This window comes from Dendropsophus ebraccatus, chromosome 10 (assembly GCF_027789765.1).
Source record: "Dendropsophus ebraccatus isolate aDenEbr1 chromosome 10, aDenEbr1.pat, whole genome shotgun sequence".
NCBI classification, from domain to species: domain Eukaryota; kingdom Metazoa; phylum Chordata; class Amphibia; order Anura; family Hylidae; genus Dendropsophus; species Dendropsophus ebraccatus.
Genome location: NC_091463.1, coordinates 23,547,240 through 23,573,419, shown reverse-complemented (window position 1 = coordinate 23,573,419; position 26,180 = coordinate 23,547,240). Strand labels below are relative to the sequence as shown.

Sequence of the window (26,180 nt, the reverse complement as noted above, 5' to 3'; positions counted from 1 at the left end):
AATCTGGGTGGCCCACCATGCATTTGCCCACTCCACCAGATTGTCAGTCCGGGCCTGTATAATATCCATGTTCTGCAGTGAAACAGGAAGGGAAGCAGGCCAGGGAAAGAAGTTCTCAGCTGAGCACTGCTTCTGGCTCATTCTAGTTATGGTGAGGGTCTTAACGCCCAGACCCTGACCAATCAAATCTTTTGATGTCTTAATAATTTTTTTTTATTATAGCATTACTTTTCCTATCATTATCTATCCAACAGTGTTACCCAACAGAAGCTTTGCATCATAAGTCCCTCTCCTGTTTCCATCCCATTTATCATAGGGAGACATGTATATTGAAAAAAAAAAGACTGATTTCACATATAAAACATACTGTTCCCCTCAAATACCCAGTGTTTTTCCTAATAATTGCCCCAATATGCATCCTCTGATATGGTCAGTCTGGTCAGGATGAGACCCTCTCAATTTCCATTTACCTTTTCGTTCCTAAAGTCATACAGTAAGGACAGATTCATATAAAAGATGGAATATAAAGTTGAAAAGAGAGATTCTTAACCTGTAAATCTTGTATCGAGTTGAGTAGCCCTGCCGATGCCTCTCCACAAAGGACAGGTAACTCTTAGAATGGTGAAATGGACCTCGATCAGAGATGAGCCAGTCAAACTCTTTGGAGACATGTTCCTGGGATTGGAATGATTCCTGCACGGCAATCTGCTCCCAAATAAACAGGAAGGAGAGCAACTTGACTAGACGCCAGCTCATGCTTCTCCCTCTGCTTCTCCCCTCTCATTCTTGCTCCATTTTCTGGAGTCCTGTTAAAAGAAAGGGGGGAAATAAGAACATTTTAGACTTATTTGTACATTATGTTTTAGATGTACAAACAGAGACCGAAACCTAAAAAAACAACACGTACAAAACCAATTACACATATAAAACTCAAGCATCATAGTACAAAAAAAGAGATCAAAGTGTGTGTCTAGTGCATTGTTATCTACAGTAGAGGACTTTCTATAAACATCAACCACGTGATGGTATAATAAATAGTGTGACCCCCATATAGATCCCTAAGAAATAAAAAATATAGTAGTGGTGGTGGTAATAATAATAATAATAATTATTATTATTATTATTATTATTATTATTATTATTATTAATATTATAGTTATTGTTGTTATTACTCCCTATTTGAATATTATTCTAAACAGGGTAACATGGTGGTTCAGGGGTGGGCACTGTTGCCTTGTAGGTCCTTAAAGGTCAAATCAAGGTTAATATCTGCACAGAGTCTGTATGTTCTTCCAGTGTTCAAATCAAGGTTAACATCTGCACAGAGTCTGTATGTTCTTCCTAATGTTCTCAAAAACATACTAACAAGTCAATTCAGATTGTGAAACCCCAATGGAAATAGTTAATAGAGATGAGCGAACCTGGAGCATGCTCGAGTCGATGCGAACCTGAACTTTCGGCATTTGATTAGCGGTGGCTGCTGAAGTTGGATAAAGCCCTAAGGCTACCTGGAAAACATGAATATAGTCATTGGCTGTATCCATGTTTTCCAGACAACCTTAGAGCTTTATCCAAGTTCTGCAGCCACCGCTAATCAAACCCGGTTCGCTCATCTCTAATAGTGAGTGATGACAATCTCTGAAGAGTCCTGTGGAATATGTTGGTGCTATATAAGTATTATTAACCCCTTTAGATACATGAAACATTTAAAGGGGTATTTTGTATCTGAAAATTATATATCATTAAATGTATACCCATATAATATTGTAATATATACTTTTTTTATGTTTTGGCCGCACTTTCTCTTGGTCAAAAGTTCAGTAACACCTTTAACTCGCTAAAGTTGCTTCATCTTGACTATCTTCCGCTTGCCTCAAGGAGCTTGGCTCGAACTTGTGTCTGCTTTCAAGCCTGACCCCTAAGTGAAGTGACTCCTAGCCATGTCCATCACTCTAAGTACTGAAGAAGTGTGCTGTAGTTGGTGACACCCCTCGGGGGGCTTATATACAAGCTCAAACTAAACCCCTTGAGACAAGCTGAAGATGCTGAATTATCATAGAGGAAGTAAAGGGAGCGGGAGATGGCAGTGGAGACCCGATTTAAGAATTAATAAGTTACTGAACTTCTGGCCCAGGGTAAGTGCCGCCAAAGCATAAAGGAAGCATTACCACTGTCCATATTACAATATTATAGATTTTATGGTTATGCATTTAATGTGTTATAATTTTCAGATACCGGAATACCGCTTTAATTATTATGGCTGCTCTAACCAGGAGGCTATCAGTAGTTGTTTTCCCTCCTTGTTAATGCTCCGGACATCTTGAGGTTTAAGTAGAAAATAAAAATTCAGCTTTGAACTATTTGATTCCCATCCAGTAATAGTTGGCTTGTAGCACTGATAATATATGCCAGTTGAGAAGTGCTAGACCTGTAAAGCTATGCAATGCTCTCTTCAGTCATTAGCACTGGCAGACAATAAAAATTTATTGCATATGGATGTTGGATGTTTCCGTCAAAAAGCAGACTATGTAGTGCCACTATAATAAATCATATGGTATGTTCATCCAGAACGTATCTGGTTTGTTTCTAATACGGGATAAGAAGGCAATTTTCCACTTAATTAATATATGGTTTTCTGGACGTCGTGTAAGTTCCAGAAGGGCATCGAGCTAACAGCAAAGGCCTCAAAGACTAATTCTGTTGTCCATCATGTCAAATGGAGTGTGTTTCCAAGCAGCTGTTTGCTCAGTCGTAAAGACAACTACATTAGGTCATGATTGTGTCCATAACAACCCCAAAAAAAAGTTAACATGGAAAAAATAGTTATTGAGGCAGGTTGTGGCTCAGCGGAGATGTCATGGGATACTGTGACATTAAAGAGCAATGAGGCTTAGGGTGTGTGATCTGTAGCGGAAATCTGAGGCATAACCTTTGATTTCTATCACAGACTTGCAGCGTGCTGTGAAAGTTTTTGAATGCTGGTTAGCTCCAGTCAATGAAGCTGATCCACCCAAAGCAGGATCAGCCACAGCCAAGAAGTGACACGTCAGTTTCTTAACCTCTTAAGGACGGAGCCAATTTTCGTTTTTACGTTTTGTTTTTTTCCCCTTGTGTTTAAAAGGCCATAGCACTTGCATTTTGTCACCTAGAAACCCACATGAGCCCTTATTTTTTGCGGCGCTAATTGTACTTTGCAATGGCAGACTTAATTTTTGCATAAAATACGCTGGGAAAGCAGAAAAAAATTATATGCGCAAAAAAAAAAACGCAATTATTTTTCTTTGGGTTTTTTTCGTTTTTACAACGTTTGTTCTGTGGAAAAAACTGACTTGTTATATATGTTCCTCAAGTCAGTACGATTAAAATGATATGCAACTTGCATAACTTTTATATTATTTAGTGGCTTTTAAAAAAAATAAAATCTTTTACAGAAAAAAACCTTCCTTAAAAATGCTCTATTCCCATGCTTAAAGCGCTTTTATCCTTTAGTCTATGAAGCTGATTGAGGTGTAATTTTTTGCACCATGATGTGTTCTTTCTACCGGTACCATGATTGCATGTATGCGAATTTATGATCGCTTTTCATTACAATGTTTCTGGATTTGATGCGACTAAAAATGTGCATTTATTGCACTTTGGCGGGTCTCTGTGCTTAAGCTGTTTACCGTGCGAAATCAGGAATGTGATAAATTAATAGTTTGCGCGATTACGCACACGACGAAACCAAACATGTTTGTTTATTTATTTATTTTTATTTATAAAATGGGAAAAGGGGGGTGAAAACACTTTTTTTTTTACTTACACAGTAATTAGAGATCCCCCTGGGGTTAGGGTTATTTCCCCTGGGGGACTTCTAATACAACTACACTGATCTCTCATAGAGATCAGTGTAGCTGTATAACACAGCACCGATCCATCAGTTTGGTGCTCTATTGCTATGGTCTGCTGCAGACCATTGCAATAGAATACCGAGCCGGCATCATTCCAACGCTGAGGTCTAGCCCGGTAAGACCAAGGGATGTTTGACAGCTGCATCTAATGGTGTTAATTAGCGGGGTCACGGTGTTAATTAGCGCAGATAGCAGTCGGGATCGCGGCAGTTCAGAGTGGGGTCGCGGCGTGGTCGGGTATGGCACATATTCTTAAGAGGTTAAAAGAGATTAACATAGATTTAAAAACTTAATCAGAAAAAAAAAATTCTGCGCTGTAATTTAAGTTGTGAAGTATGGAACAGATCACCATTCAACACAGAAACCATATGAGGAAGACTTTTTGTAAACACGGCCCATTTTATGTAAAAATTTTTTAGACTGTTTTATGATAGTATACAGCAAAACCTGATAGAGTAGACCACACAAAATTACACAGAAAAGTGGTCTTTTGGGTAGAGGAGAGTGGACTTCTCAAAATATATAGTCACTATTAGTGATGAGCAGACTTGCCGAACCCAAAGAATCAGCATTTGACTCACGGCAACTGGAGAAGTTTTATGTAACCCTAAAGCTGCCAGGAAAACTTGGGTACAGCCTATGGCTTCATACAACTTCTCCAGGCAGCAGTCCAATCCGAGCGTTCAGGTTCGGCCAAACCCGAATGTTCAGCAAGTTCGCTCAACATTAGCCACTATACAAAATGTTGGGTGGTCTGAAAATCTGTCACGTGAAATCTAGTATGGATAAGGGAGGGGTCTTCCTAAATAGGTGATCTTTTAAGGAGGTTTCACAAAAGCAGTAGCTGTCTACACTTTTGTGTCCTACAAACATGGGACCAAAGGGAATATGTTTCTTTTTAGAGTGTCACAAAGACCTGTGGAGACTTACAGATAATTCTGGGAAGATGGGATATGCAAAGCAGCAGCAGCCACAAGGTAGCTTCCTCTGTCAGTGTCTCACTCCAACTAGAAATTTTAAAAAATGACTGGGGATATATGCTAAGCCAGACATTACCAAAAGGAAAGAATATCAATCTGTGAAGAGCTGTTTCAAAGTTCTGCCATTTGTTGGTACAGAGCAGGGTGCCAGCTAGTGAGAGGGGTCATTGTGGGACCAAAGGGGTTACATTTGAAGAGAGTGTCATAAAGATTTATGGAGACTTTCATGCTCCACAGGGAGTTATGAGAAGAATGAATATGCAAAGTAGCTCTCACCCACCTTTTCAAGGTCGTTTTCCCATTGGTGTCAAAGCTACTTTGCGTGTCCTACAAATAAAATGTATACTGGCATAAAATAGACCAATTGAAGTAACAACTAGACTAAGTTTGGTCTAATAAACCCATTGGCTATGCCGAAAAAACATGCCGCTATAATGCTGGTTTCACACATGGCAGTTTTTTGGAAAACTGCCACTGAAGTTTTTGTGCCAAAGTCAGAAGTGGATCCAAATGGGATGGAAAGTATAAAGGGAGAACTTGTACTTCTCTTTACTGTTGAATCCACTTCTGGTTTTGGCCTAAAACCCACCATGTGTGAAACCAGCATACATTTTTGGTGGTATATTAGCGTATGGCTGCAACATACAGATAAAAGGCAACGTGGAGAGCCGCTAAATTGTTTACGTTTGAAAGAGTAACAACGGAGCGGCATTGAAACCAACTAACTAGATGAAAGGCGCTTTTGTTCATCTTCCCTCGGAGCTGACATGTACCCGATAAACTAAAGAACAGTAAACAGGCAAGTAAATAAAAATACTTATAAGATCAGAGACCGGAGAAGATCCGCAACCCAAAGCGACCCCAGATAAAGCTTCCCCTATTAATTTCCTTTCCTAATCAAACAAATCTCCTAATTGCTTATTTCCATTGCAGCCGGCGACGTTGGGTCCTACATAACTGAGTGATTACCAGGCATTTCCTTCAAGCACATATTCTTCTTCATAAATGGATTCTACTTAATTACAACATTAGAGATGTGGCTTTTTTTTTTTTTTTATTTCAAACGCCAGAACATAAAATAAAATGGCTGAGAGCTGCGAAAGAACAGTAGAGCCTTATCTGACGACCGGGAAAGAGGTGAGCGTGATGAGAAGGAACAGCACTCACCTTGTTAAGTGATGTGAGAACATAGTCCAATTCACAACTAGCTAGCTGCCTGGTGAGTGCCAGAAAATCAATTCAACACTGATTTCTAGGCAGGAAGAGGCAAGTAAAACAAAGATAATGTCTCCCTCGCTTCATCCAACCCCATTATGAAAACATAAAAGTACTCACTGGCATAGCTCCTGGACCTGATGTAAGAGTTGTACCTCGTCCTATATAAAAAAATGGATATGACATGTATGGGTCACAGTCCCGTCGTGGTACTGAGTACCTTGTTTCAATGGCGTAGTCATAGGAGTTGTACAGTGACTGTTTAGTTTGTTATTGTTACTAGCCCTTTTGGTGTCCGGTATCTGGCAGCTGGTACTTTAGTCATTGACCATAACTGTCAGGTTGAGAGTAGGAGACACAGGACAAGTGAGGGCCTGACACTGGTACTTGCCCCACTGTCCCTGCCTTTTAGAGTTGCCGGCTCCTTAACAGGCCGGCCCCAACCTGAAGACTGATCACTATGCAGGAATACGTGAAACACAAAGACGGAGACAAGACAAGACAAACACAATAATTGGGAAGTCCACTAGTCAAAACCAAACAGTTGTTGCAGTACCAAGTCAGGAGATGACGGGGGTAGTTAGAAAACCAAGCCAAAAGATAGGAAACCAGGAATAACACAGTCAGGATACAACGCTAGCTTAGTCACATTAAAACCAGGCTCTATTGCAGGCAAGGTAACAACAAGGGGCAGTAGTCTTATGGAGGCTGGAGTCCCAGCCCCAGGGTGTGTTTGGGGCAGAGATTCCAGCCCCCAACAGAGCTGACTGGCGGTGCCAGCTGCCAGTCAGAATTTCCATAATAAAAAAAACTCCTAAGACGTTCGGCTGGTGGGCCATGAGGCCCCGGCCGTGGCAAGAAACCAAGGACACCATCAGTGCACCCCTAACAACCAGCCGGGCTGTTCTTCAGGGATGCTATCAGTGCGCCAATAGCAATTGGCTGGGCCGCCTGTCAGGGACGCCGTCAGCACTTCCTAGAGGCCGGCCACGCGCTCCAGCTGTGTCGGGAGCCAAGCCTTATGGATGGCTCTTGACTATAACGATCCATTTAATGGTCGCTGTCATTTAAAAAAAAATTTTGCCATGTCCTAGAGATAAAGTTTTGTTCAGATTCCTACCAACCATTAGAGCTCTATTACATGGCCCGATGGAGGCAGCAACGAGCGCCGATCAGTTAAAAGGCTCAAAGAATTGTGCAATTGCTGCACCGTTCAAGCAACCATTAAAATGCATCATTATAAGCCTCACATGTTGTGTGTAGACTGGGAGATCATTTATATGGCTGCACACTGCTTTTCTTCTGTTCATAGTTGTCAGATTATCAGGTAAATGGATGTTCTTTGGAGCTCTTATTTCTGATAATTGTCCTGTATAATAGGTCCCTTGGATAAGCCTGGGAGAAGCACTGGGATAAGCACTTCATTTGTCATCGATGGCCCGCTGAGCAGAGTCTGTCCTAACTTAGTCATTGGCTGAGTGGGTTGTCATTTTTGTGAGTACTCCATCTCGGAAGTAGGAAGAAGCGGGAGCTGTGTGGGACCAGGTGACATAGTGGAGATAGCTCTAGGAAGCTCAAGTAGGAAGTGGGTAAGTATGTGTTTTTTCATGTTGCCTCAAGCAAATTATAACATTTTTGGTAATCAGATAACCTGTTTAAAGAGGCATTTTTTTCTTAACTAACTGTGCTCAGGGCACAGCGAAATAGAAGAAAAAAAACTATACTTACCCCTATGTAGGTCCCCCAAGAATGACACACAGATATCTGGCACAGAAGGGGAGGAGAGGGGGGCAAGCATAGTTTTTATTATTATTATTATTATTATTATTATTATTATTATTATTATTATTATTATTATTATTATTATTATTATTTAACTGAGACTTGTGCAAAATTACATTGAAAAAGATCTGCATGTGACAAGTGACACAGCAGAAAAAAAAATACTTAAAAAAATTGGCTTCCACCTTACATCCTATATGAGAGAGCTGGTTTATTTAATCATTTTGATCTTTTCCAGATGAAATAAAGTTCATAAAAAAGTTTTATCCAGAATAATAAATATCTGGAGCTCAAATATGAAAGTTCAGTCCTTTATTAGATCGTTTAAAAGACCTTATCCGCCACCGACACATTCTGGACAATGTAGTAATCCTTAATTACAGCAATAACAAATAAGGAATCCTAAGAATCACTACAGTTCACCAACCCACAACCCTGCACAGTCATGACTGACACAGTGCTCTCTGCTGCCACCTTTGTCCGTGATACGAACTGTCCAAAGCAAGAGAGGTTTTCTATGGAGATTTGCTCCTGCTCTGGACAGATCCTGACATGGACAGAGGTGGCAGCAGAGAGCACTGTGCAAGAATGAAAAGAATACACCACTTTCTGCAGGACATACAGCAGCTGATCAGCACTGGAAGACAAGATTTTTTGAATGGAAGTAATTTACAAATCTGTATAACTTTCTGACACCAGTTGATTTTAGAACAATTCTTTTTCCTCCAGAGTACCCCTTTAAGGAGAAGTAAATTGACCCAAATGCGTCAGTGACAACCAAAACACTATAAAGGACAGTACCAATGTTACCTTGCGTGTCTCCACTTTAAAAGTATAGTCAATCTTTCCAATAACAAAAACTTTGACTATTTCCCATATAAATAAGTCAAGTAAGAGCTGAGGTGACAGTACGGCGGGCTGAGACTCCCATCAGGCATAGCTCCGTATGCACATATCATTTCTATTATTCTGACTTCTGTTGCACATTGCAAAAATACATTTCTAAAAGATGCTTATATCTGCAAAGCCGGAATTACATTTCTGGTTTCTGTAAAATTATCTTTGCAACATGATACGCAATAGGAAAGCTGAAGTTTAAATGCTGACAGGGTATTGCTGGAAAGGTCCAGGAAACACTGTGATGACACAGCTTTACATGTCAGCGTGAGACGAGAAAATGCTGAAAATATATTTAAAAAAATACAGAAAATTCCTTTGACACGATGGAGAAAATGCAATGATCCGGCATTCATGATAAATAACTGCAATAGTACGAGCTTTAATGGACTGCGCTACATTTTACAGTTAACTGGACTTGAATGTGTAATCCATCATGTGTAAGTAACCTAAAAGTCTAGGTTCGGGTTTGTTCACACACGTTCAGGTTTTTTTTTAATGCAGTTATTGAAAACAAAGCCAAGAATGAGGAGAGGTCTCAGCTTTTATATGTGTCCTCCATTTAGGATAGGTTCCTGGCTTTGTATTCAATTACTGCAAGTTGAATGCGTGTAGACATTCTATAACAATCCAATGAATCAATCAATCAAACCTTTCTAAGGTATCACCTCCATTTTAATTAATAAATGGCCACTGTTGTGTCATTCATGTAATTCCTAACATATTTTTAAATTACTTAATTGACCAAAAATTACTCCTTGCCCCCAAAACACAGCTCTAGTGTTTTGGCCACTAGGTGTCTCACTTCTTTGCAACCGGCTGTCTACTGCCTGTCGTCAGGATAAATTTGTCTCTAGTAACAGACAGAGCTGGAAAAGTTACAGGAAGCTGGGATGGGGCTTACCATGTGCTAGTTGCTGAAGAGAGAAAGAGCTTGTGAAAACCTGTATACGTGCAAGCTGTGCCATTCTGGAGATGATCCACATTGTTCATCAAAGGTAAAAACAGGTGTCAGAAGTGTGCAGTAGCCTGGTGTGAACTGGGCCTGTTTTCGCTCTTGAGTGACACTCTGCTAGACTAGATTGCTGCAGCTGAGCAAGTCTTTTGATTGACTTATTTCTCTGCCTGTCTGGAACCTTGAGGATCAGAGCGCCGGTCCAATGGGGATCCGGACCGGGCTCTTGATCCTCATAAAAGAAAGCTGAGCCATCTGGCTATTAAGGTTCATACCCTGATCCCAGCTCCCCCTGTCTATTCCTGCGATCCCCGTCCTAACTCCCTCTGATTGCTCAACTTGTTACCTGACCTCCCGCTTGACCTTTGACTATGCCATTGTTTCCTGATTTTGTACTTGTTGCCTGTTTGGTCCTGACTTGGCTCCCTGACTTTCCTTTATTGTGTTTGTCTGTCTGTCTTATTCTGTGTGCACGAATCTAGTACAGGGAACTAGGGCCGTTTGAGGCAAGTAGGTAGGGACAAAGGGTGGGTTCAGTATCAGGGCCCGTCTCGTCTTGTCCTCACCTCCCTGTCCTGACAACAGGCTTACATTTTATTTATGACCACTGATAAGGTTCAGGGTTGTTGTCCTACTGCTGTATGTCTACAGCAGCAACAGTACCAGCTCACTGACTAGATTTCCTTGCTGTGCTGCTGCTGTTTCTTTCCTTTTTTGTTCACAACCCCAGTGCGATAGTGAATGCCCTTTTTCCCCTTGTGCCATCTATAGTAGTGTACTGTGTAACTCAACAGCCCAGTGCCAGTCTGTTCAATCCAGTGTACTTTCACCAGAACATGTCACGGAATAACAGAGAGGATTAGACTGTGCTGTGATTGGCTGGTAAGTTAGGAAGTGACTGTCTGTGTACTACTGACAAACAGCCCAGCACTGGTTCCACCTCCTGAATTGGTGTGAATGAATGATATCCTTTTTCTCCAAAAGTAAGACCTACCCTAGAAAAAATGCCCTAGCTTGATTTTGCAGGGTTTTTGAAGTAGGCTTGAAATATAAGCCCTTGTTACAGTGAGAGTCACCAGCGCTAGGTTATGTCACGTTATGTAACTGACACCACGGAAATGGAAAATAAGCAAATTGTATCTCCGACCCATCCTGGACAAATGCCCCACTAGACACCCCCCACCCCCGCCATGGCAAGACAAAAGCCACCTACCACTTCCAAATACCTTCAGAGTCCAGCCTCATGCCTGTACAAGAAAGGGACTGGTGTTCATGGGGGGGGGGGGGGAACGACCACGAAAACAAACCCTAACCCTTTGTTCTGAGAAAAAAATAATATAAGACTCCATCTTATTTTCAGAGACAAGTACATGGTAGCTATATAGAGGTAACTTTTAGGGGCTCGATAACAGCAGTGAGAGCACTGAAATCCCCTCGTCAGCACTCTGAAGGGTTAACAGCATTTGGAAGAGTACTCTGTGACCTTTGCAGAGGTCACGCCTTAGGGAGGGGGAAGAAGAAAGCTGTGACCATCACGTTTTGTCAGTGGTAGATCCTGTGTTATCTCTGCCGTATATAGGTGTTACTTTTCATTGCAATCCTGCCAGCGATGATAAAGCAATGATTGCTGAAAAGTGATTTCTACAGAACAAGAAGTTTTAGTCTATTATTAGACTTAGTCGCCAGTGTAAAAACTGCAGATTCCGGATTTCTTTTAAATATAGTGACATGGAAAATAAAACGAGTGTATGTGCCACAGAGGCAGTTCATTTAATCCCCTGGGGTCCCTCCCTGAAGAAGAGGGGGCACACTAATGCTGGGCACATCACTTTTATTTAATTGGCAGCAAGAACTTGTGATCGCTTTAATTCTACTGTGTGTGAATTCCAAATTAACTCTACTGGATCCATCACCACTGCTGTGTATTGGTTCTTCCTTGTTCCATCCTTGGCTTTCATCATCTTGGCACTGCCGGTTTTCCTTACATAAGATGACAATAATAAAGGTAAAGGGGAACAATTTGCCTTCGCGGGAAGAAGAAAAGACTGAGCAATATATTTAGCATCCTTAATGGACATATTTGTGTTCTAACTAAATCCAGACGGAATCAAAAAAAGCGAAGATTTCCAATGCATTGCATACATACATAGCTAGCACAACAGCAAAATCTTTACACAATCATTGAAACAATTACATTGAATTGGGCAGCAAAATAAATTGGAACATGAAGAGGAAGGGTTAGGAATAAGGAGTAAGCAACAACGTGCGTCAGAGACTTGGATTTGTTTGTGAGAATTGAAAAACTGAGTGGCGGCACACAAAGCGAGCCTGCACAAATGCGAAAATCTAAACATCTCAGTTGTTCCTGAACCAGTGAGTGGCCCCTTTACGACTGTAAACTCACAAAAAAGCATTCTGTTCTTCTGCAACCTTCTGCAGCAGCATAGAGGACATTATAAATCACGTCTGGAGTCGTGGATCTGCTCTACTACCACTAGATTTGGCGTAAACTGCACCAGGGAGCGGAGTCTAAGGGGCCACTGGTCTGCACCAGAGCCCGCCGGCCAGGATCGGTGAAGCACCCCCAGGGGCTGAAGCAGCAGCAGCGCCGGGCCTCTGCACATGGGATCAAACATCTGCTTTTGACAGCCAGGAGGGAGAGCGGGTGCGGTGGCGGCTCGGAGCCCTAATAATAAAGTAGTAGGAAACAGTCTAAACTGTAAAACAAGCCCTGGATGAGAACTAATACAGTTAGTTTGTGTGGTCTCTTTGTAGTCTTTCTCTTCCTGCCTTTGGTCTTTGAACTAACTCTCCCTCCTCACCCCTGTCCTATCTGTACGCTTGTACTGGCACCATGTAACCTGATTGGTGAACTGCTAGTCTGTCTTGTAAACACAGAACAGAAATTAGCTATTAGTAAAGGTTTAGTAGGGGGAGCAGGATAAGAAGCTGTTTTCTCAGATAAGATATATTGTACTATTGTACTATTGCTTAATGCAAAGTTAGTTGAAATAGAGGTAACCATTTTAAAAAAATAATCTTTCCAGAGCTACAATATGATGACACTTAAGCCTGTCTGAATCTGTGCAAATGGCATCTAAAAAGTAAGTAGTTTTTTGTTCCATAGTGAAACACCTCTGAAAAGTATTAAGTGACCTACAGTACACTCTACAAATCCTCAGGAACAGTCACTAACTGTCTAACATAGTCCTTTTCACCACTGCTTTCTGCTTAAGAGAGATTATGTGATGCCATATAAGACAGTAATATATATCTTTTTAAATTCTGACATTTCGTTAAATGGTTTCCAACAGGAGAATGTTTTTTAAAAGGGAGAGACAGTAGAATGGGTAAATAAATAAAAATAGCAGTACTCACCTCACTAATCCTTCCACCATTGCTTTCCCAATGGTGCTGTGGACTCCACTATTCTCTACTGCCTGGTCCCTGTTTCAACACAAGGAAATGCCCACTCAGCCACTTACTGGCTGCTAATATTTGAGCGCGTATCTCCTTGTGTTAAGATGGGGAGAAATTTAAGATCCGTGGTGATTCAGACATCAATGGAATAGTAGCTAAAAGGAAAAGTGAAGTGAGTACTGGCTTTTTTTTTTTTAATTAACCTCAGTCTGCCCCTCCCCTCTTTTTTAATTTATTCCACTGGGCAATCCCCCTTAAGTTTCCTTTGTATGAATAATGATCAGTTTCACAGTGACTCTTTTATAGTCCCATACTCCAGACTGAAGGTTATTCAAATAACCATAGATTATTGCAGCTGTTTTAATATAAAAATAACAATTCTGGGAGTTTTAACAGTATTAGGCGATAGAAGTTTCCAATACGGTAACTGGGAAATGCGAGCTGACAAAACTAAATTTAATTAAGGATGATTTGTGAAGAAATTGTATCTGAAACTATAATTATCAAATCACGTAATTGCTGTGATTTAGCCATTGAAATAATCTTAGTGCTGTTATGAGGTCAGGAAGGAATCTGCACCTTGAAAGGTTAAAATGTTACATGTCGCCCACTATCTCAACCCAGAGATAATAAAGAATCGGTCTAATAAACTTCTGTCTTTGTAAAATCTTAATAACGGCAAGATCTATGAATTGCATTAACAGATAAAGGTGAGGAGCCAGCTGGGACAATCAGGAAGAAGAGCAGTAAGCTGATCGGAGAAGACAATACCAATATGGCCGTGACATTTCCCTTAGCGAAGATAAAAGAAATGTAGAGCTAGACTACAAGTTATTAAAGGGGTATTTCCCTTGTTATCCCTTATGCATAAGATAGGGGATAACAAGCTTATCGCTGCGGGACTAACCACCGTGATCCCCACCGATCCGGAGAATGAAGACACAATAGTCCCTTATAAGAGAGTTCTCCTTTGATTGCACAGCGATTTTGTCCCCATTCTTGGAATTTGTGGAGTTCCTGACGTTTGGACCCCAGTGATCAGTTTGTTAACCCTATCCTTTGGGCAGGAGATAACAAATTGAGATGGAAATACCACTTTAAAGGGGTACTCTGGACAAACATAATAAAAGATAGGGCAGGGAGTGGTGGCAACATAATAATGAAGTTTTACTTTCCTGTCCCAGTGCCGCCGCTCACTGTCACCCTCTGGTCTCCTGTATCTCCCAGTTCTGTGACATCATGGCCTCACTCAGCCAATCAGTGACTGAGGCAGGACACCTCTGTAGTCAATGATTGGCTGAGAAGGTTGTTCCTATGGTGTTACGATGACACAGGAACCTGGAGATTCAGGAGAGCAGAGCTGACAGTGAATGGTGGCACTATGGTGTGGGGGCACGGGGAGAGGTAAGTATAACTTTATTTCTTTGTTCCCACCATCCCTGCCCTCCCTGTTTTTTTTAACCTTTGCCGAGATGACCCCTTTAACGTCACTTTGAGTTTGGTTCCATACCTTGGCATTGAATCCACATATCAATTCACACACACATGAGCGAACCGGGTTCGTGTTCGAGTCCATCCGAACCCGAACGATCGGCATTTGATTAGCGGGAGCTGCAGAACTTGGATAAAGATCTAAGGTTGTCTGGAAAACATGGATACAGCCAATGACTATATGCATGTTTTCCACATAGCCTTAGGGCTTTATCCAACTTCAGCAGCCACCGCTAATCAAATGCAGAAAGTTCGGGTTCGGATCGACTCGAGCATGCTCCAGGTTCGCTCATCTCTAGTTATTTATAGTACATGGCTTTTTTTAGTTGTCGAAGACGATGAAATCCCTATTTGCTCCTAACCATCAGGACAACATTAAGTCCTGAACAAACATTTCTACTTTATTTCCAGACTTTCACAGCATATTAGCCCACTTCTTTATAGTGTAGGGTTGGTGCATCTAAAAGCTTTTTTCCCATGAATGCAATCTCAACTTCTCAACAATCTGAACAAAGTGCAACAAAAAGTGAGATTCCTTGATTGATCGTCGCTGGTTTTGGAACATTTTTTGTAGCATTTATAAAAAACATTTGTGAAGAATAAAGAGTGAAGTGAAACTTTAGTCTAACCGCCTATTTTGGGATAAGCCATAAAGCGACTGAAGCTTTAAAAAATGCATTACCGTTCTTTTTCCTTTCATGTTGCTTAGACTCCTACATTATAAGGAGGTCTAAAAAAAGAATCTAAGGAGCTCAGTGAGTGTTCCCCTCCAGTAATATGTGCCACAAGCAACCCCCCACCCTCCCTCCTGCTGTGTGAACACTGTCCCATCACAGTCATCTGCATTGTGACACATACTAAACACTTCCCAAGGCAGCTTTTCTCAATCGTTTTTCCTACGTCCTCACCACTGCAATGTCTCCCCAGTCCGCCCCCGTCTCTGTACTGCTGTGAGAGTGTTCTAAAGTTACTGCCATAGTACACACAAACTTTAAAATAGACTACACTCATTTGCCATGTTTGCTACTATTTTACTTATTTTATAAGACAGTCTACATCTCAAGATACATAAACTGGGTGACATAAGGTGCCATAATAATAGCTAAATATATTGACATACACATGATTGGAAAGGGGTTTAAAACTGAAAAATATGACTAAAAAAAGTAATGGGTTAAATAGCCACTGTGGATTCAAACAACTTTCTTCCATGTGATAACCAATGTGCTTCCTAACATATTTGTAAATCACTTAATTTACTAAAAATAATTCATTACCCCAGAAAAGCCACTTGGCATTTTCCTTCAATACAATCTGCTGTCCACTGCCAGTTGTCAGGGAAAATCTGTCCCTAGTAACAGCCAGACCAGGAGACACTATAGAAAGTAAGGAGGGGCTTAGCTAGTGCTTTGGCAGAAAAGATTAAGAGGCCAACATTGTCCAACATTAAATCATGGCCTAGCAAAAAGGAGTATGTATTGAGATTGGCCAGAGAAGTAAGGTAAAAGAAAGTCCTGTATGTGTATTAGGGCCCGTTCACACTGAACAAAAATTTACATAACAATTGTCAATTTTTTGGAGCGGGAGCGTGCGAGAAATCCCATTGAATCAAAGGGACAGGTGGAATACCAAGCGGGCTCCGCTTGAACTGCTTGAGCCGCTACTTTTGCTCAATGTGAACAGGACCTAATAGGAAACTGTGGTCCTGCCCCCTGGAGTCCTTAAAAAATATCTGTGCGCCATAAAAGGGACTCTTAGGGGCTCAATACCAGTAGTGAGAGCACCTTGTCACCACTTTGAAGGGTTAATCTCACAAAACCATGCCAGTTTATAGAAATCTTTCGAAACAACAGGTACACTTTAACTTTCTGTCTATGAAGAAGTAAACTAGATCTTGCATTAGATGGGAAATTTACTCCTAAATCAAGTCTGCTTACGATGGATTTGTATCCAGTAAATATGGATGAAGTAAACACCTATATCTACCTAAGGTAATGGGTCTACCTAAGTAAACACCTATATCTACCTAAGGTAATGGGTCTACCTAAGTAAACACCTATATCTACCTAAGGTAATGGGTCTACCTAAGTAAACACCTATATCTACCTCAGGTAATGGGTCTACCTAAGTAAACACATATATCTACCTAAGGTAATGGGTCTACCTAAGTAAACACCTATATCTACCTCAGGTAATGGGTCTACCTAAGTAAACACATATATCTACCTAAGGTAATGGGTCTACCTAAGTAAACACATATATCTACCTAAGGTAATGGGTGCATTAAAAGAGAAGTCCGGGCAGACCTCTTTTTTTTCACAAGTGGAGAAGGATAAAAGAAATAACATGCTCTTACCTCCCAGGCTCAAGCGCTGGTGGCCGCATACCACTTAATTGGTTCCTAGGGTCCCACCTCGGCCGCTAACTGGCTGAGTGGACCTGACCCATCATGACTCGGGTCCCCACTCACACCAGGGAGTGGCCAGGGACCTAGGGACCAGATCGAGTGTAAGTGGCCACCAGTGCTGGAGGTGAGAGCATGTTAATTCTTTTATCCTCCTGGGCACTCATGAAAAAAGAGGTCTGTCCGGACTTCTCCTCTAAAAGTGTTAAATTTTAATCTCCAGAAAAAAATAAAAGCTCTTTTGTCATTTAGCTGAACTGGCAGAATTTCAAAGATATAAATGATGCTGAATAAAAAAAAAAGCACAAGTCTACAAAACTGCATATAAAGTACATTACATGGTGTATACGACGCAAGAAGTCATTAGTAACCAGCAAACATCACATGACGAGCCAAACTACAGCTTCAAGGTTATACTATAAGCAATCAAATGTGAATATAAAAATCAATAAACACTTGGTTCGCATAGGGTTGATTTCAATTTTATTCCATTATCTTAATGCTGTACCATCTTACCATATAAATACTATAGTCCTGAGGTATAGTACAAGGTGTTCATTATAATTGTGATCAATTCTGACGCTACTCAACATGAGATCAGATGTAACACCCCTGACCTAAATATTGTTCATGAGTTCATTCCTTCATGGCCCTTGTTCATCCACCAGGCTTCAATACTTGTGGATTAGATTCTATGGTTGTATTCAGAGTCCCTTGATCTCCAACCCCCTGAACACCTTTGAAGCTCTTCACACTGTCGCAGTATTATTAATTTACAATGGCTCCTGTGATTCTATAATGTCAACATTGTAAAGCATACTGTTTGTACATCTCATACATCTTGGATCATCCTCTGGAGGGGTCCCATCTATTATACCATAGGCGTAACTAATACAATAGTCAGTGTCTATGATTTGGAAAGATAAAACTTACAGATAATAGACAAGAAAAGTTACTTTAATGTTGGCTGACGCTGGATGGGGAGCCCAAGTTTAATTATTTATTTACAGATAATAACATGTACAACATATACAGATAACAAGTGGACAGCTGGAACACTAAAACCACCTGACTCATATTGTGTAGGCCCCCCTGTGACAGTAAAACAGCTGTGACTAGGGTTGAGTGGGCTGAACTATTCAGGTTTGGCAATGTTCTCCAAACCAAACGCTTAGTATCTTACTCCCAGTGGCTGGAGAAGTTTGATGCTACCCTAGGGCTGCCAGAAAAGCATGGATACAGTCTAAGGCTATGTGCACACTATGTAAGAGACCGGCCGTTCCATGACCCGGCCGGGTCACAGAACGTCCGGTCTCTGAAAAGATGATCTTTCCGGCCGCAGGGTTCTTGATACGCAAGGAAGGAAGAACTCCCCACTGCACACTATGGAGCGTACGGCCGGAGCCGCTCGCTCCACAGTGTGTACTGACATGGTTTTCTGCTAAATAGAGGCCACAGAAAACTGACATGTCAGTTGTTTGCGGCGCCAGTAGGGATCCCAGTCGTAGCGTATACTATTTGTATACGCTCCAGCCAGGATTCCTAGGCAGCAATGGCATGTATATTTCCATATAAATCACAGCCGTTGTATAACGGCCGTGGTTTTTTCGAAAATATACGGTGTGTGAACATAGCCTAGGGCTGTATCTATTTTTTCCAGGACTCAGAGTGTTCAGGTTCAGAGAAAGTTGCCGAACCCGAACAGTTTGGCAAGTCTGCCCAACACTAGCTGTGACCCATTAAGGCATGGACTCTATAGGACCTCTGATGGCATTCCATGTTATGTTATACAGCAAAGGATGTTAGCTTCGGATCTCTTGCATCCAGAAATGTAGAGGTCAAGTAAAACCGGCTGCACTCATCTATGTGCCCATGTACGTGTTGCCCATGCACCAGTCCTCCTTCCTTAGACCACTTTGAGTAAGTACTTAACTTTAAAGCGTTTTAAAGAGAACAGTACCAGCACTACCAGTCAGGCACAGCTTCGATTGGATTGCGAGATGAGGTTGCATATAACAAAAACACTGTACGGGGTGCTCCTCATGAAATACAAAAACATTCAGAAATCCATCCGTGAAGGAGAAAAAAGTTAGCGGGCACTCACCATACTGATGTATGAACTTTATTCCATATAAGGTTTAAAATTCCAGCAGGTTCATCTGTAACGGGCTCGGACGCCAACCACTAATTAGCACAGCTGTTTCACACACATGCGCATTTCGTCAGTACGAAGCTACATCAGTACGGTGAGTGCCCTCTAACTTTTTTCTCTTCCACAGATGTACTTAACTCTAAAACACCCTTAAAATAACCAGCCTTTATAGAAATGCTCAGAAACAGTCAAGTAGCCATTACACGTGCCCATTTTTCCTGTTTTCAACACATTGGGGGAGATTTATCAAAGGGTGTAAAATTTAGACTGGTGCAAACTACCCACAGCAACCAATCACAGCTCAGCTTTAGGCAGTGCTGAAAGGAAAGCTGAGCTTTACCTTCAAGAACCGACAGTTCACTTGCTGCCTAATATACCCCATTCCTTGATAGGTGAAACTGTCACCAGATAATCATTGTTATTCACATCACCTCTAAGTGGTTTCATACAAATATTAAAGGGAAACTAACATTAGTATTGTACATTTGTACCAACCTTATCCCAATGTGTTGTACTATTTTTAAAACAAAGTCCATGACATGGCATGTACAGTATATTAGCTGGTTTGGTGCACTGGGGGCTTTTCCAGACCCCAAGTTGCATCAGTTGGCCCAGCCACCAGCCTCTGGAGCTATGCCTACCAATAAACATTCATCCCCCTCCGCTGACTGAGCAGCTTCCTATCTCACAACAGAAAGTTATGGAGTTATACAAATATTTATTACTATACTATTACTATTTAGGCATAGCTCTAGAGCCTGGTGGTTGGGCAGGGAAAGCCCCCAGTGCACCAAACCAGCTCATTTACATATTACTATTTTTATCTATATCTCATAACTGGTGCAACACATCGGGATAAGAGAGGTAACATTAAAACCAGTGTCAATAGCCCTTTAGCACCATATGTGTAAACCTGTAGAAGGTGACATCATATCGAAGAAGTATCGAAATATCAAAATGGGCCCCCTAATACATTTCTGTATTTTGCCAGCCAAGACAGAATAGCCTGGGGTTAGTTTCCCCTCCATGTTCATTTCAAAACTTTAGATTTTTAGACAATGCAATTGTTCTGTTATGGCAAATACTATACAGGTTCAGGGGATGAAGCCAGACAGGGTTGGGCTATCTCAGAAGGACCTAAAGCATCAACCTGCCATGTTCATGTAATGTACACTCTTGGTTATAGGATAATTTTTCAGATAGTTTTATAATCCTGTTGACTGCTTTGTTATTCTATTTTTATAGTATATAGTATAGAAATGGCCTAAAATGCTCTTTACTATTTCAAAAATTTTCCTGCATACTGCACTATAGTACGTTATATATAGATTATATAGAATAAAAAAAAAGAGATGCAATAATAAAAGAACAAATTCATTACCAAATTAATAACGGATAGTGTCGGCTCAAGATAAATGAGCTATGTGTGTAGGAAATGCTACTCTTTCCATAGGGCTGAGGTCAGTTTGTGGCTTTGCAACTTATTGATCCTGTTAATGGAATAGTCACAAGATGGAGTTTGACAGACTAACAGTTCTATATATATTAATAGGTACGAGGGGGAATCAGAATGACGCGATAACAGGAACAAAGAGAAGCTAGCACCATGCATCATGCAGACGTTGCCTGTTGGATGGTCCAACCACAGCTACACGTTCAATGATTCACAGTTTCTTCTATTAAAGCCATTAAATGTATTTTGCCTTTATTTTTTGAGTCTCTCTTGTATATTATAACAATATAAAGAACGTCAGGCCCCCTAACTTGTGCATCACACTCAAAATCACATAGAAGTCATTGGGGCTTTGAATATCTGCTTTCCGCTCGAATTCCGCTAGTTTTCCACATCTATTCCGCCAGAACTGAAGGAGAGGAATTTCCTCTTCAAATCCTCGCCTATTTCTCAGTGTGAACATACCCTAAATTAGGTTACTGTAAACTGACAGAACTGATATATGCATGTCTGTGCCGTCCGTTTCCCTTTAACATATCTAAAGGTTTTGATCATGTAACCCTGTTTCCCTTCTTTCCTCCAGACTATATAGATCTAGATCCTTACCTCTTTAAAGGGGAAGTATCAGCAGGTTAGACAAATCTAACCTGCTATGTCGCTACTGCACAGGAGACGCTGTGGAGGAAGGTATGTGTCCTGAGTCTTGTGCTCCACAGTCTGGTGAGACCATTAGGAGCACTGGGGCACCAGTTAGGAGCACTGCCCGCCCCGATAGCCTGTCCCGGCTGGCCCGCTCCCTTCATTATCATTAAAAACGGGCAGGCCATGGGGATGGGTAGTGCCCCTAACAGTAGTCCCAGTGCTCCAAACGGTCTCATCGGAACGTGGAGCACAAGACTGACTGCACCGGAATGGTGCTGAGAGGTAAAGTAAGACACATACCTTCCTCCTTAGCATCTCCTGTGCAGTAGGGACATATCCCCTTTAGAGTCGCTTCACATATACCATATTAAAGCGGATTGGTCCAGATCCGCAGCAGATTTGATCTTAAAGGGGTGCTCCAGCGGGGGAGCATTTTTGTGCTGGGGGGGAGGTGGCCTAGGGAAAAGACGTCCACTCACCTCCCCGGTTCCAGCAGCGGGTCCCGCATCGCGGTGCTCCGGTGCCCGGTTCCCGGCCGCTTCCGGGTGTCTGACGCGGGCCCGAGACGTGACGTCTCAGGTCTGCTCAGCCACTCAGTGAAGGAGGCGGGATCTGAGCGGACTTAAAACAGATCCCGCCTCCTTCACTGAGTGGCTGAGCGGACCTGAGACGTCATGTCTGGAGTGCCCCTTTAATAACTGCACTGCATCAAATCTTCTGCAGATCTGCTGCGGATCCTGTACGTGTGAATGCACCCTTAAGGTTTTATGCCTCAGACTACCCAAACCATCTGTAGATGTAGTTGGGAGAAGTGACCGGGCAAAGCCCTTCTCTCCTGGTTCCCTGCAATTTCCATCTCACTGCAGCTGGCAAGCGCCATAGACTTTTAATGAAAAAGACAGCAAGTAGAGAAGTGTAGCGCCAATTTGTGGGGTCTGAACACCCCATCCCCCTCCCGACCAATGAAAACTTTGGGTATGTCTTTGTGACATGTCAAAATTGTTCTCTTTACCTGTCTTCTTGACTGAGAATTCTGAAAGAAGTCTCTAGCAGAAAGAACTCAGAACAGCCATTTATTTGTGTTCTTTTATTCTGAGCCAGATTTCAAGATAAAAACCAAGGAGAAAAACCATCAGTTTTCATTCACTTATCTAATTTGGCTGAAGGACATTACAGAAACAGCGATCACAAGATAAGGTAATTGTTCTATTAATGGCAGTAAATGGTAAAAATACTTGCTCATTATATTTCAAGCACCATTTACATGCCACATCCATAGGAGGTACTCATCCTGCCCTAACAGCATGCCTAATATGCAGTGTATGAGTATTAATAAATGTTCAAACATACAGTAAAACCTCCTTGAGAAGACCACCCTAAAATTGCATTGAAAAGTGGTCTTCTATGGGAAAGGTCATCTCAACATCTCGACAAAAATGGCCACTATAAATGATGTATTGTGAAACAAAATCTGGTCTAGAGGGTGGTCTCAAAGAGGTGGTCTTTCAGAGAGTTACAGCTTTAATAACTGATTTATCTCTCCTGACCTCCCCATACATATGAACATTCAGCATTCCCTTTTCCTGTATGGGAAAGGGATGGGTACGTCATGGCCAGGCAGCTCAGGTGCTAATGTATTTCATCCAAATCAAAAGAATCAGATGGTACGAATCCAACATGTCTGACTTCACCTGTTGGCAGAGCCATAGACAGCCGGCCAAACCCATCAAAGTTAAGGTGCCTATTCACTTTTAATAACTGTCGGACAAAAGGTTGTTTGGCCACCAATGTCAGCAATGTCAGGTTGCCACGGGACAACAAGGAAGGGAACGGGGGGGGGGGCAGACAGTAATCTCTGAGCTTGGCCCCACCCAGTTGTCCCTGCCTACTTGCCCCAAGACAACTCTAGGTGGCTGCGGGCAAGTGCGAGGTGATCCCTAACCTGGGCCAAAGGTGTAAAACACGAAACAAAGAGAAGACAGATAAACACCAAGGGATGGTTTTATGAGCCGTGGTAGAACCTAACGAGAAATAAGGTACAAAGTCAGAATCCAGAGAATACTCAGAGGTACAAGAGCCAAAATCTAATGAACCAGGTATAGAGATACAAAAACACAGGGAAACGCTTAGCATGCTCAGGTGAGACTAAAAGCTAGCATAGACTATAGGACAAAGAGATACTTTATAGTAGGCCAGGGACCCAGGTCAGCACAAGATTTGACCAGGCACACAGAAAAAAGACTAAGAAAGCATAGGATAAGTAGGAAGCCAGGATGTAAATCACAAGCAAAACAAAGGTTAACTGTTTAATGACCAGATGGAACTCAGCAGAGAAGAGATGGGGGTAGTGAAGAATCAATTACCGAAGCAGAAGGAATTGACCTGTGTTAAGACAGGTTCAACTGAAACATAGATTTCAAATACTAAATTATGGTAAAGAGTGCAGTCTTAGCAGTCTACCACAAGCCCAGGACAACGTCAAGGTCTGAACAGGCATGGACATGACAACCTGACATTTTTCTCCATCTTTTGGTGGTGAGTGCGGAGGCCTTCATAGACCTTATATTGTTGGCTGATATACCTGAGCCTATATAATTTATACAGTTGTAAAAAGAAACATGTTCTTGCCTTCACCTATCTTCTACTCTTCTGCAATTGATGGACAGTTGACAGGTGGCTGGTACTTTCGGCACAGGAAGTGTCTGTAGCCCAAATTTCCTGTGCTGGAAGACAAGAGGATTGCGCATGCCAGGAGATTGGCAACGGGGGTGCGTGTGAGAGGTGTGTTTCTTTTTTAAAACTTTTCCATCATTTATGTCATCATGGGACCCACATAATTCAGGACCCACCACAGGATCCTGGTACAAGTTCACATGTGGGCAGTTTGGATGGCCATTGGTCCCCCAGGAGCTCAGGCCATGAGCCCCCCTCAGGCTTTGTGCGGCTGCCCGAACCCCCACGTTAAGATCTGCACCCTACATTGCATGCTACAGTACTGTGCCTGTCTACTTTCCTTGGAGATGCTTTGGTTTCTAAGCAGAACTTCTTAGAAACACGCTAACGCCTTTTCTAATAAATGTATAAATAATAAATGCCCACATGGACTCGGTGCACTATATCTGAATGTGGAAATCTGCAACCAAAGGGAGATAACAGGACATTTTATCCTTGTTAATATTAAAATTGCAAACTGGGCTCAGATATTATTGATGATTATTAGGATTATTATTGATTTCCTGGGTACACGCTGAACATTTCCACAAAAGGTCTGGCGGTAATATAATCATCATCTCTTATAGGTTCATATTAATTCAGCATAGAGGGAAAACTTCCAGCCCAGAGAGAATTCTTGCATCTGAAGTGTATACGTCTTCCAGAACAGTCCAGGCTTCTCTATGCCGGTCACATACTCAGAAAGATTCAAAAAAGTGTCGGCTTTAAAGAGTATCTATGGTTACAAAAAAAAAAAAAAAAAACTTACCAGTCCTATGTGGCTGTGTATTATACATAGCATGGCCAGAAATGTTAAAAACTGCAGATTTTTGGTCATTTTCCTTCACCGTTTGGTTTTCCGAAGATGCACATTTTCTCTGTCTATGCCTGCTGGGTGGGCCGGCCCTTCCTATTGGGATGTCAAAGGTGTCGGCTGTCTCCGTGATGTTTCACCTCGTCTTTCACAGTATGACTGTCACACACTGGCTGAAGCAAAGTGACTGTTGGCTATCCCCCATCCTCCCCCTTCCCTCCCACCATATTAGTCTCACAGTGCTGCAGATTCTTCCTCAACTCCGCACCATTCAGTATTTGGTGTTTTACTCTAGACCGGATTTCGAGAGTTTTTACTCATTGATCAGGTATCTTCACATTTACAGAGAGTATGCAGCAGAATAAGATAGCCTACAGGATGGCGGAAAAACAGAAAGAGGTCACAGATCTGGCAAAAAGTTTCACATTTTTGTGCAAACAAAGCATATGCACAAAAATTTGCACCTTGGTCAGGTCTGTGCCACTCTTGTCAAGTGCTATACGATGGGTTCACACTACGTATATTTCAGTCAGTATTGTGGTCCTCATATTGCAACCAAAACCAGGAGTGGATTAAAAACACAGAAAGGATCTGTTCACACAATGTTGAAATTGAGTGGATGGCCGCCATATAACAGTAAATAACGTCCATTATTTCAATACAACGGCCGTTGTTTTAAAACAACAGCAAATTTTTGCCATTGAATGCCGGCCATCCACTCAATTTCAACATTGTGTGAACAGATCCTTTCTGTGTTTTTAATCCACTCCTGGTTTTGGTTGCAATATGAGGACCACAATACTGACTGAAATATACGTAGTGTGAACCCAGCTCCCATCACTATCGGTCAAATGAATGAAAGCTCTGACTGCAGCTTATCTTTCCTTGAACAATCAAGTCAGCTATTAAAAGTTAATAACTCCTGAATCTTCTCTGTACTGACATTATCTGTTGGTGGAAAGTCAGGAGACCGCCATGCGCCTTAGACAACAAGTTGAAACCTCTGACAGCAGTGTCCTGTGTCCCTCAGTGTCCCTCTGCCATCATCCTCTCCAGCAGCCACAGCCCGCACAGCTCTGGGAGTCGGGTCGTGACATCACCATTTTATCCAGGAAGTGACATCACCATTTTATCCAGGAAGTGACATCACCATGTTATCCAGGAAGTGACATCACCATTTTATCTAGGAAGTGACATCACTATGTTATCCAGGAAGTGACATCACCATGTTATCCAGGAAGTGACAGCACCATGTTATCCAGGAAGTAAAGCCTTGATGCAGTAGTAAGTGCAGGGAAAAAAAGCACTTTATAAGCATTTCCCATAATAAGTGTATATTGGGGATTTGTATAACTTTTGGGGGGCAATACAAT

At 41.8% G+C, this 26,180-nt stretch overlaps 1 protein-coding gene across 3 annotated transcripts in view; it reads right to left on the bottom strand.

Annotated features, from left to right (window-relative positions):
• BRINP1 (BMP/retinoic acid inducible neural specific 1) overlaps positions 1-26,180 on the bottom strand; it is a 156,415-nt gene that overhangs the window by 97,155 nt on the left and 33,080 nt on the right. For all 3 annotated transcript variants that reach the window (XR_011364818.1, XM_069986567.1, XM_069986568.1), the window contains exon 2: positions 551-806. Coding sequence is in view for 2 of the 3 variants with exons in the window: in XM_069986567.1 (XP_069842668.1) it covers positions 551-756 (206 nt within the window). In the remaining variant the exon portion in view is untranslated. The remainder of the gene's footprint in view (positions 1-550; positions 807-26,180) is intronic.